The sequence below is a fragment of the Nuphar pumila genome, chromosome 4, assembly GCF_984573655.1.
Source record: "Nuphar pumila chromosome 4, dmNupPumi1.hap1.1, whole genome shotgun sequence".
NCBI lineage: Eukaryota > Viridiplantae > Streptophyta > Magnoliopsida > Nymphaeales > Nymphaeaceae > Nuphar > Nuphar pumila.
Genome location: NC_143252.1, coordinates 3,379,141 through 3,391,772, shown reverse-complemented (window position 1 = coordinate 3,391,772; position 12,632 = coordinate 3,379,141). Strand labels below are relative to the sequence as shown.

The following is a 12,632-nucleotide window of genomic DNA, read 5'->3' as shown; positions in this document are numbered from 1 at the left end:
CCGGAATTCGAGTCGACTAAATCGACTCTTCTTCATTGAGAAAAAGTTTCCTCTATTGTTGATACTATAGAAGAACTAACTATAGAGGAAAACAGAATCAAGAATACTCCAAAGACTGAAGATGATTCCGTTATAGCTGTATCTAGACCGGGAAATCATGTACGATCTTATAGACCACCTCATTTTAACTGACAAAGTGGTGACTATGACAAGAAAAAAGTTATTTGCCATCATTGTCATGAACCTAGACACTACAGGCCACAGTGTCCCAAGCTCAAGGAGCTCAAAGAGAAGAGAGTTGCGATTGCTGGATCGGAGCCCAAAGATCAGGATGCATCAGTTTCCATGGCCCAACTAATGGAGATTCTCCAACCTCTCATCAAAGGAGCTTCCTCTTCATCTGAAGCTTCAACTAGGGCAGCTACTTCATCTTTTTCCGATCCAAGTAACTTCCCTTGGCTTCTTGACTCTGATGCTTCTTTCCATATAACTCCAAATGATAAAAATCTATCCGAATGTGTTAAAAATAAAACAAGTGTGTCAAAAGTTTTTACAGTTGATCGAACTTCTCTTGAAATAGAAGGAATAAAAAATTTTGAAAAAATCCATAAAACCGAGAAATTTTTTATCCCAGAAGTTATATATATTCCCAAATTAAATTTAAATCTTTTATTTATTTCTCAAATATCTGATCATAAGTGTAATATTTCTTTTTCTTCTCATGGTTGCTGGGTACAGGATCGTCAGTCAGGAAAGCTGATTGAGGAAGGCCATAGAGAGAGAGGACTCTATTACATGAATTTTTTAGAAATGCTAAAGAATGTATTTTGTTATAACATTCAGAAAAATGTGTTGGAGTTGTGGCACAAAAGACTTCGTCATCCACATATAGCCAAAATCCAACATTTTCAAAATCTAAGAAAATTTTGTAACTCTGAAACATTTACTTGTAAAGATTGTATTCTTGGCAAAATGAAAATATTACCATTTCATAACAGAACTTTTATCTCTTCAAGACCACTTGAATTAGTACACTCGGATGTTTGGGGTCCTGCATCAGTAATTTCTAGAGGATTTGCCTATTACGTTATTTTTGTCGATAATTTTTTCCGGCATACATGGATTTACTTTCTTAAACATAAGTCCGAAGTATTTTCATATTTTCAGACATTTCATAATATGGTTAAAAACAAATTTCAAAATGATATTACTATGTTTTGCACAGATTCAGGGGAAAAATTTTTATCCACAGATTTTAAAAATTACCTTAACTTACATGGCATCACACATCAAAGGTCTTGTCCATACACACCTCAACAAAATGGGCTGGCAGAACGTAAACGTCGCCATATTATGGAAACCAGTAGGACTTTATTAATAGCAAATCAAGTCCCGAAAGATTTTTGGGCAGAAGTTGCCTTAACTGCCACCTATCTTATTAACAGGATGTCATCCTCTTCTTTGCAAAATATAACTCCAATTGAAAAACTTATAAACGTTTCTCCAGATTGCTCTAAACTGAGAATATTTGGATGCAAGTGTTTTATATTTACAGACAAAAATGATAAACTTTCTCCTTGTGCGATTCCTTGTGCCTTTTTAGGATATGCTGAAAATCAAAAAGGTTATACGTGTGTTGACTTCAAAAATGATAGATTATATGTATGAAGAAATGTTTCCTTTCTAGAAAAAGATAACTTCTTTGATTTTGAAAAACCAAAGGAAGTCACTGAGTACTCCTTTTTGTTAGATCTGACATCAAAATCTGATGAATATGATCTTGACTATAACTTTGATAATGATCAAGGAATTATTGATCTTGATCATAATGTTGACGATGAAGAAGTTCATAGAGACACTAGTATACAATATTCGAGATGACGAGAGCCTAATCTTCCATGTGCACTTGAAAGATATTCTGACATTGCAACCAGACGGTCATCCTGAGTCTCGAGGCCTCCAGGAAAATTTGTGTCATACGAATCCTTCTCACCTAAATATAGGACAGTTATTGCATTAATTCACTCATATGAGGAACCATCTACATACTTTCAAGCAAAAAATGATGTCAAATGGATAGAAGTCATGAAAGCTGAGTTAGATGCACTCGAAAAGGCTTCTACATGGATTATTCAAGACCTTCATCCATGAAAGAAATCAATAGGATGTCGATGGGTTTATAACTTTGAAACCATGATGTTTCGAAGAATTGTTAAAATTGATATTTTTTTTCATGACATTAGTGTGTTTCCATTACAAGCTTTCTTACCTCGAGTGTCTTCTTTTAGTTATGGCTCTTATCTAAGTGTCATTATATGTAGACAAAAGATGTTTGTTCATACCTTTGTGTGTGTGTTTTTAGCTCATTGTTGGCATTATGATTATACTCTTGAACGGGGCCTAGATACAGCCAATACGCTTTCCTTTGGGTTCTTTTGGCTCCATAGAAGATTTGAGCATTGTTTCCTCTATGCATACTTCTGCCAAAATCTCATGTAATGAGAGGGTCTCACGTCTATGTATAATAGTAATGAGCACTTGCTCATATTCGGGTCTCAACCCTTTCATAAATTAGAAGAATTGGTGTTCTTGAACACGCTTCCTCCATTGCTTGACATCATTGTCCCATATAGGGTCATTGCTTAGCCATCTCATCCCATAATCTTTTTAATTTACTATAGTATTCTCTCACGGATTGGTCACCTTGCTTGCCTGAGTGGATCTTATCTCTAAGTTACGACAAGTAGGCAGCATCCATTTGAGTACATTTCTTTTAGAAATGTTCAGGCTTCATTGGTCCTTTCATAGCTCAAGATGTTCACATGGATCTTGGTCCATGTTATTCATGAACCACGAAAGGACCTTGGCATGACCCACTTCCAAATCTTTTAAGGCTTTCTAATAATTGGGCATAGCCTTCTCTCTTTCACTATCTTTTAAAGCTTCCTCCACTCCATTTACATTTTTGATGAATACAAGTTGGAGTTATGAAGTAGAATCATCCACTAAGTGGCATAGTTCATTTCCAACAAGGAACCTCTTCATTATCATGGCCTATCTATTGTAGTTCTCATCGAACTTGATGAGGACAATGGTAACAACCTCATTGTCCGTCATAGAGCTGAGAGAGAGAGTGATGAAGGATGCATGAGCAAGAGTGGCACCACGAACTCACGATCACCACAAACACTTGAGCACGAGCACCACGTACACTTTGAAAATAGTATAAGCTTTCAATTCTTGAGTCATAATCCCAAGAGCCCATAGCTTTGATACCATGTATTGAATCCTCAAGGACTCAAAAAAAAAACAATGCCTACTAAGGGCAAGAGCACAAATACAATCCACAAAGGGGCACTCACAAGGGCAACAAGAGCACATACACATAACAAATATATGTTTATTGATTAAATATGCATAACATCATGCATAGTGAAAGGGGGTCTCAAAGACTTCTATATATACAAAGTGAAGAGGCTAGAAGGGATCCAACTAGCCTCTGGGGAGCTCCCAACAGCTAGTTTGGTCAAAAGACCAAAAATCCCATTAGAAAAAAGAAAAAGAAAAATATTACAAATAAAACCTAAATGCATTCTACTAACATATATATATATACAAATATAAAATACATATATATGTATATATACATATATATATATATATGCACACATGTACATATGGCTCTTAACATACACATCGTAAGGGAGTGCAAAGTACAAGTCCATTTGACAAGTTTAGTGACGGACAATGCAAATGCATGGAGAAGGGAGGGAAGAAACAGGTAAATTTGTTCGAAATGATGGTAACCATTCAATGATGTATGTGATCAGATACTTCATACAATATGCTATCAACAGTAAACATTGCTCCCCTTGTTTGACATAGAAAAAGGTCCTTCTCCAGCTTCACTCCATTATTCCACCCACATCCCCTCCACTGAATGGTAAATTTCCATGACCAGTGAAATTTGTCTCCTTCACATAGTCTCCTCTTCCACATCCCTGACCTTTAGTGTTTAGTCCACTTAAATCATCATCATCATCTATGGACTTCCAATGCTGGCACTTCAAATTGCAATAACATCTAGGGCACATCATATAGGTTAGGGACTTAGAGGCAGGTTCCTCATCATCATGGAGCTAGAAAGATTCCATATTCTACCCTAATCCTCCAAGAAACTGAAGCACCTTTCCCTCTTTTGTTACCCTAGTGAGTACTTACTCACAAACATCAATCTTACTCTGCATGTTTCTGTACATTTTGCACATGAATGTGATAGAACAAGTAGATTCAACCAACAGACTCCAAATTAATGGCAGACAATAGAAATGTTTGAGTTCAACACTCTCTTTGTCTATTGAAGCTGTCATTTTCTTCTTCAGAAAACAAATTTAAGAGACAAAGAATCCATCATGTGAAAGTGCCCAATAATTTTGAAACCATTGATAAAATGAAAAAATCTCTCCTATCCAAGAAAGGATGCTGGATCAAGTTCAATGCTTACCAGTTACCACCTGTGTAAGCATGATGGAGGGAAAACAGATTAGAAAGGGTATTAAGGGCCATGATAATGAATTAGATGAAAATAAGGAGTGAAATACCTTCTATAACTAATTCAAGATGAATGAAGAACTTAGCAGTAACTTAGATATGCATGAAAATTTCTGGACAAATTGAAAACCTATCAGCAACCAAGATTTGTAAATTTGGTTGCATATTTTTCAAGCGTGGAAGAACAACCCAATAGTGGCCCATATGAGTTCCTTGAAACCATGTTTGCATGTATACGAGAAATTATTATTCTAAAATCCGAATAGCATCTCACTTGGTAGAGTTTCATGTTGGTTGAGCTTGAGACCTTGCTGTCTAGATTTGGAGAGTTTACGTCAAATAGAACTTATATTGCTGATGTTAATATCTAACAACGTCATTTGAATTCAGTCATCCAAAAATACTAGAAGACGAAATACTGCTGCTGCCTAATCCATCATCTCTGCCCGTGACGACCAACAATTACAAGGGGTCCGACTTCATCCTAGCTCTATGACTACTATAATCAGATTGTGTATCGGCCATGCAACTTTTGTTCTTCCTTGATCCATGTCTAGATACGTTTTTCTGAATTGGCTTTCTGGAAAGTAAAAATAAGAGAAGCCCAGCATTGAGAGTATGTCATTCAACGTATTGTCGCAGTGCATCAACGAAGTTGCTATTTCCCCTTCCTAGATCATTCTCTCAACTTTAGCTGCAGCAACATCATTAATTCATCTATCAAGCTTGTACTCCGAGAAGTTTATAAACAGCCAGTTTCTTAATCGCTGCTTCAGCATGTAAGCATCATTTGGCTTCGATTCTAGCACAAAGCTTACAGATCTTGTGTTTCTAACATATTCTTTAGTACCATGTTGATCAAGAGTCTAAGGTTCAAGTTATGAATAAAGAAAATAAAATGAACAAACTATTCTACATTTCTATGCCCAACAAAATGGCACCATCCTCCCATGAAAGACTTCCCAAATCAAGAGAAACTTCAAATAACAAGAATGCACAAAAGGGTGTCTAGAGTTACATCAATACTTGAAGTAGAGATGATTGTCATCTACACAAAAACAAGCACCATGCAATCCATGCATCGCCGATATACGGGCAAACACTGTGAACATCACAATTTGCAGAGAACAAATTGGGTATACAGAAAATCGAGCTTACATAACTCCCGTGGCGCTTTGGATTCCTCCTCTCCTCCCTGCAACTGTGAAACGGCGAAGAATGAGGCTGAGTGGTGCTCGCAAGGAATCCGCTCAAAACGCGCGGTGCCTTCCACGCACACGACAGAGCGCTGCACTCCAATCTGCCACTCCCATCCGGATTTACAAGCTTGCAAAGGCTCATACACTCCATGAATACTGCATTACAATCCCCCAAAAGAAATCAGAAATAAAAAATGAAATTGATAACAGCAAAAGATAAACAGAAGAACGAATTCTGACAAGAATACCGGAAATAGACGTTGCAGAAACCATTCCTAAGCGGAGAAATCGAAGACCATCGACGAGAAACCCACGACTAAATAAGAAGAAACGCAAACAGATAAGTTGGTCTCTGTTCGCCGGTTTCTTCCTGATGGATTTTTGAAGGATCGAGAAGGAGTGGGAGTTCTTTTCTCTCGATGAGAAGGGCAGAGGAGGCACGAGAGAGAGAGGGGGTTTAGCCGAGGCCACACACCACACACGCACAGCTTTGAGATATTTATGTTGCTAAGGGAAAAAAAACTTTTTTGGTGGACTTTTTTAATTTGATTATCTACTTTTAACGTTATCAAAAAAGATTTATGTGAAGCATACTCATCAACGGCTTCAACTTACGCTGTGAGTCATGACATTTATCTCCCGTATCATTTTTCATATTTAGTAAAACATTCATTTAGGAGCAAATCTTTTCCGCCTAACTTTAAATATGGGTCTTACATTTCTGAAATTTTAAATATCTTCTGTTATTTTGGAAACTACCAAAGAAGGGCCTACATTTATTATTGTTCTTTTAACTTGAGTAAAATCACAAGTCAAATTACAATAGTAACCTCCATCATTAACAGTTCAAAAATGCTTACTTTTTCTTTTTTCAGAGAATGAATGACTATTTTCAACTTTAAGGGATAATACAGGAAACAAAAAAGGAATACCTTTTTCAACATGGATGTTGACATGAGGTTCCTACATGGCAATTATTTTTTATATTTACCCGAAGAAATCCGCCTTTAAGATTAGCCAAGCCGCAGTTGGCTTTGCCTGATGTACTTACAATCACTGTATTGACAGTGCAAAACTCTGAGGGCTATATTTAGCAGTTTTAAAGAAAAGTTTGGCCGGTATCTGGCATTTCGAAAACATAAGGCTTATATTTGAAATTAAAAATAAAAGGTTGAGAGCTATATGGAATTTTTCTTTTTTTAATAAATCGACAAACAACTTTTGGTGTAAAGACTTGGCATGCATAAAAAATGCACTCAACTTAAACCTTGCGGCAAAGGACACGTACCGTGAATTCAAATGGTCATGTAAGTGTTTTGAGTTCAAAAAACTTTTCTTGCATATTACTTGCTCCATCGTAACCTTATTCATACAATTTTGCCTATATTTAAATAATACATCCTCAACTGTTGCTTTAAGAGACATAGCACTTGTATTACAAACACGTATAAGCGCTAAAAATCGCTCAACTACTTAACCTTAGTGATTAACAAATCACAAAACAATAATCATTTGTTCATTATCCGATATATCTCGACATTCATCGATTAAAATAGAAAATAATGCATCTCCAAGTTTCTTTATAATAACAATTATTGTTTCTACAGCAGCTCTCACATCCTTTTGTATGTTAGGTGATACCAACTTGAGATTTTTTTTTTTAGCATTATGCAATCAAACACTTTTTATATCATCATTAATACGTGCAAAAACCTTCAATAGCAGAAGAAAGTTTCCTTTATTAACAAATTCTTCAGCCTATAAAATGGTAATCTCTACCTCAATAAATATATAATCGTGATAACTATTGCATTAAGGCAAGCTCGGTATTCATTCCTTTGATGATCAAATTGCTTGTGAAACATTGTTTGAATATATTGTGCTTGTTTCATTAGGTCCTTACACTTAGTTCGTGCACCATTATAATAACTATGGAAACCTCCGACATGTAAATCAAGCTTCTCCTTTTTTTTTCAATTATCAAACCCTTGAGAAATAAATGTTTCTCTATTTTCATGATCTGCCTGATTTGACTTGAAAATATAGCAATACATGCAAAATACTGCATCTTTAGATTTGCTATACTCTAACTAACCTTTATATGTGCATAACTTATCCCTCATCTTCTTTTGTGGAAAGTTGTATTTATGAAGTTGACATATACCCCTATGAATATACTCTCTACAATCACTATATTGATCATCAGGATAATAACTAGAAATAGGAATATGAAGCCCTGAATCTAAAGGTAATTTTGCTAGATTAATTTTTGTTGGGATTCATTTCTCACATGATTTCCCTTGGTCACATCTTATGTCTTCTTCAATTAAAGAAGATTGATAAGAAATAGGCTTTCTTATAAAGAATTTATAAATCTTTGTACCTTAACAAACCAAATAAGAATAAAAGCAATAATCATTTAACATTAATTGCACACTCACTTTTTAATAAAAAACATTAATGAAAAAAAGAGCATTCATCCACAACTTGGGAAAAAAAAATTTAAAAAAAGGCCGTTACATCTTAAGCAGGCTGACTGTTTAGAGACCATCCAATAATTTATTGGCTAGCTCAATAAGTTTGAGGCAATAAGATTGACTTAAATTGGGGTTTTGGGCTTCTCATGGTTGGGACTCCAATGTGGGTCAAATTTTGAGGGTAACAATCCAGTAATCGGATGACAATCTCTAATAGACACGGCTAACATATGGTGTGAAAATGGAAAGTTGTATTCATGTATAAGCGATGTAACCAAAGGTCCAAAAGTAGTAAGTGATGCCCACTTGCCCAATGTTTCTCATAATGGAAGCTGTTGTTTTTTCTTGATTTTAAACTTCTCCATTATGTTTTCTTTTGTTTGTTGACTTCCTTTCTCACTTGATATTTGATCCACACATTCCTTTAATATCATAGGAGAGTATGTGAAGATAGATGAAAGAGAACAGGAAGTGTTACCCATCCTATGCCTCGGTTTACAGGAAAACAGAGAGAGGGCAGGAGGGTCAGTGCCCTCCTATTGGCTTTAATCAGAGAGGAGGGGTCGGGGAAACCACTGTGGGTGGTTTCCAACTTTCCAGTGACCACCACAAAGAGAGAGAGAGAGATGAAGTTGTGTACCTGAGGGAGGCGACACCTCCAATGAAGCTCCGGCGTGAGGAGGGGCCCTGGCAAAGGGGAACCCGACGAGAGGGGGAAGAAGACGAAGGGGCTCAGGTCGGGGGTTGCGTAGGCATGAGGAGGGGGTTCAACGAGTGCAAGAAAGAAAAAGCGGGAGAAGCTCTGGGGGAAGACCAGGAGAAGAGGGGGGTGATCGAGGAGAGAGAGAGAGCGGGGGGGGGGGGTTCCCTTTTGCTTAAAAGGGGAACCCCCCTACATGTTTAAATAGAAGCACGGGGGGGGCAGGTTCGGATCTGAATCTAGGTTGGATCCGATTGGATTCAAAACCTTTTTTTTGTAAACATGAGTGTTACAATCATGGTAGTAGAGCTTCTCTTTCACTTGTCATTTATTATGCGCAATTGGGCAAAACTATAGGAGAGAAGATCGGATTGTTTGACTTTACCATCTTCTTCTTTTTAATCATGCTCTCTCTAAGAATGTTGTCACTTGCTAAAAAGACTTGGTCACCCAAATACTTCTAAGTTATGTTTCTTTCCATTGTTGAAAAGTTTTTGTCTTACGACTACTTGGATCATTGATAAGCATGACTGCTGGCATATGACGTTGTGTTGCCATCTCATTGATCATTATGTCAACCTACAAAAGCCACCAACCATTACCATGCATTAATGTTCGTAGTCGTATACGAAGCCAAGGTGATCTCTGCTTGCCAACTCTAGGATATACAACAACTAGCGAGCTAGGGGATGCAAGACTTGTATTGGAAAATAGAGATCTTCCTTTAATAGATTCCTCAAGTCAGACACCTCGCGCCCCATTCTTTTTTGCTCAGCAAAAAGCCATTGCCAACCATGGAGCCGTCGATGGACCTCCATTGTACCTGCATATCTACCATCCGCTGGTAGCCCATTCACCTCACAAGCTATCGTTTGTTTCATGCAATTTACACATGAAAAATGGGGGTTTACGTATGAAACCCTCCACTTTCGTATGCAGGTCATACAAACATGCCAACTACATTTTTCAGTGAGGCCCACAATGTTGATGAGTTTTTTTTACAAAAAATAACTTTATTTTATGATAAAATGATGTGTTTCCCTAAAAAACCCATAATTTGCTAAATCTGTATGATGACCAAAACCTCAAATAGCCAACTTCATCATTTGATGCCACTTCTTTGATTGAGTATATGATGAATACTGAATCTGACAGGATTGTTTTCTCAAATCGTTATAATGATTTATCCCTTTTTCCTAATATGATATTTTCTCAAACTTCACAATAAAGCGATGATTGAGAGGAGCAATCAGAGCTCTAATACCAAATTGATGCAGTGATCAAGATGATCGCTCCTGAACCCCGCAAAAATTGAAACCCTAGCACAACTAAAAAACTATGAAAAACATGAAATTAATAGAAAAATAAAAGAAAATCACTAAAAATATCTCATAATTCATTCATCTCTCTCCCATGGACTCTCTACCGTGAATATTTATAGAAAAAAATAAAAAACATTAATCTTACTACAGCTGAGATAGATCCAAAACCCAATTAAGATCCAAAATAATACCCTAAACTAATATCCAAACTAAGTAATTGCAAATAACCAAATATTGAAAATAGATCAGAATGGTTCCTGTCACTACAAGAAAAATGTTAATTAGCGACGGAAATTTGCGACGGATTTTTTCCGTCGCAAATTAGCGACAGATTAGCTAGAGAAAACTTTCTTAATGAATCCGTCGCTAAGTAGCGACGGATTAACGATGAAAGTTGTTTCATCGCTAATCCGTCGCTAATTAGCGACGAATTAACGACAACAAGTATTTCGTCGCTAATTCTCAATACAAGAAAAACATTTTAGCGAGGGATTTAGCGAGGGAAATTTTCCGTCGCTAATCCGTCGCTAATTAGCGACGGATTAGCGAGGGAAAATTTCCGTCGCTAATTTTCGATTTAAACCAAGCGCGAAATTTTCCCTCTCTCCCTGTTTGAAATTTAAATCGACCGCGCTCGATTTAAATCGACCGCGCTCGATTTAAACCGAGCGACGTCGGAGAGCTTATTGGAGAGCATGTACATGAGAGTGGAGGACGGTGACGCCGGAGGACAGTCGGCGATCGCTAGAGGACGTCGGCGCCGGTTGACGGAGGACGACAATGCCGATTCACGGAGGACGGCGACGCCGGAGGACGGTCGGCAATCGCTGGATGATGTCGGCGCCGGTTCACGGAGGACAACAACGTCGATTCACGGAGGACGGTCGGCGATCGCTGGAGGACGTTGGCGCCGGTTCATGGAGGACGATGACGCCGGTCCACAGAGGATGACGGCGACGCCGGTTCACGGAAGATGACGGTGCCAGTTCATGGAGGACGGCGACGCCGGAGAGCACCGGTTCATGGAGGACGGCGACGCCGGTTCGCGATGAGGCAGAGCGATCGTTATGTGCATGCAATGCCTGTCGGGTGCGGTATAAGTCCGGCTTAGTGCTGCCGGAATACCGCCCGACAAAGATCAATTTTTTTTTATTTTTTTTTTAAAATTTAGCGACAGATTAGCGACGGATAATGTCCGTCGTTAATCTGTCGCAAATTAGCGACGGAATTAACGACAGATAATTTTTTTCGCTAATTAGCGAGCAAAAAATCGCGATGGCCTCTATCCATCGCTAATCCGTCGCTAAGCCGTCGCTAAACAGTTTAGCGACGGCTTAGTGACGGATTAGCGATGGATAGAGGCCGTCGCTAATCCACGGTTTTCTTGTAGTGTGTAGACCCGATAGTGACTCGCTCTTGCTTCTATATCACCTTGCAAATCTCATGATTAATCAATAACAAAAAATAGATCACTCAGTCCACTTTGAAAGTGACAAGTAAGCCAATTGCCATTTATGTTGATTGGTCTCGCTGACCTGCACACTAAAAGAAAGCAGCCTATGTCTAATTGATAGACAAATGCTTGTTATTTTAGTCATATAGATTTAATTGTTCACCCCTCTATGTTAGAATGCAATGAAGTGGTGTAATTCTGATAGCACACGTTGGAACAACAAGCCATTAGTCTTTATTGGTAAGAAATGCCAAAAGAATGGAGAAAGATAATGAACTTGCTAGCTCACGAAATTTTAGGGTGTAGAACATCTCAAGATCTCTCGTATTTCACGTCTTTCGAGCTTTTTATTCATGTTTCCAAAATTGATAAACTTCAGCCAAGGTCATCAATCTCTCGGAGTAAATCTTCCATGCATGCCTATAATTTTTTACATAATTTAATGTTATAGAAGTACTGAAGGGATAACGAGGGATGTAAACGGTTCATGTGCAACCCGATACCTGTCCCAAATTTGAGTTTAGTAAGCGAGTTTGACAGTTAAATCTGGATTCGGGGTTGATATTAAGTTTTGTATTGAAACTCGAACCCGAATTCGGCTAAAAACCTGACCCAATTAAGTGTAAATAATGGGTTATAAGTTAATCAAATTCAAGTTTGGTTTTGATACATTCTGGGCCCATGGGGTTCAGACTAGATCTAAAAGCAATTTCGGATAGATCCAAACAGGGTAAACAAAAAACATGTTTAGTTGAGTTTTGATAGGTTTTACTAAAAGATTTGCATTTCCTAAATGGCTGGGTAGAAAATTCCTAAAATTTCAGAGATTGATCTGGACATGTATGGGAAGGTTTGGTTAAAAATTTGAGGTCTAACTTCACAAGGTTTGGGTTTTATGGGGTCAGGAATAGTTTCAGGTTTGGTAGAGAT

At 37.8% G+C, this 12,632-nt stretch overlaps 1 protein-coding gene across 1 annotated transcript in view; it reads right to left on the bottom strand.

The window, feature by feature from the left end:
• LOC149839079 (putative GTP diphosphokinase RSH1, chloroplastic) overlaps positions 1-6,208 on the bottom strand; it is a 67,332-nt gene extending 61,124 nt beyond the window's left edge. Inside the window, exons 1-2 of the mRNA XM_090002252.1 lie at positions 5,999-6,208; positions 5,710-5,906 (exon numbers count right to left, since the gene is read on the bottom strand). Of these exons, the coding sequence (XP_089858378.1) occupies positions 5,710-5,906; positions 5,999-6,023 (222 nt within the window). The 5' untranslated portion in view covers positions 6,024-6,208. The remainder of the gene's footprint in view (positions 1-5,709; positions 5,907-5,998) is intronic.
• Positions 6,209-12,632: the final 6,424 nt, after the last annotated feature.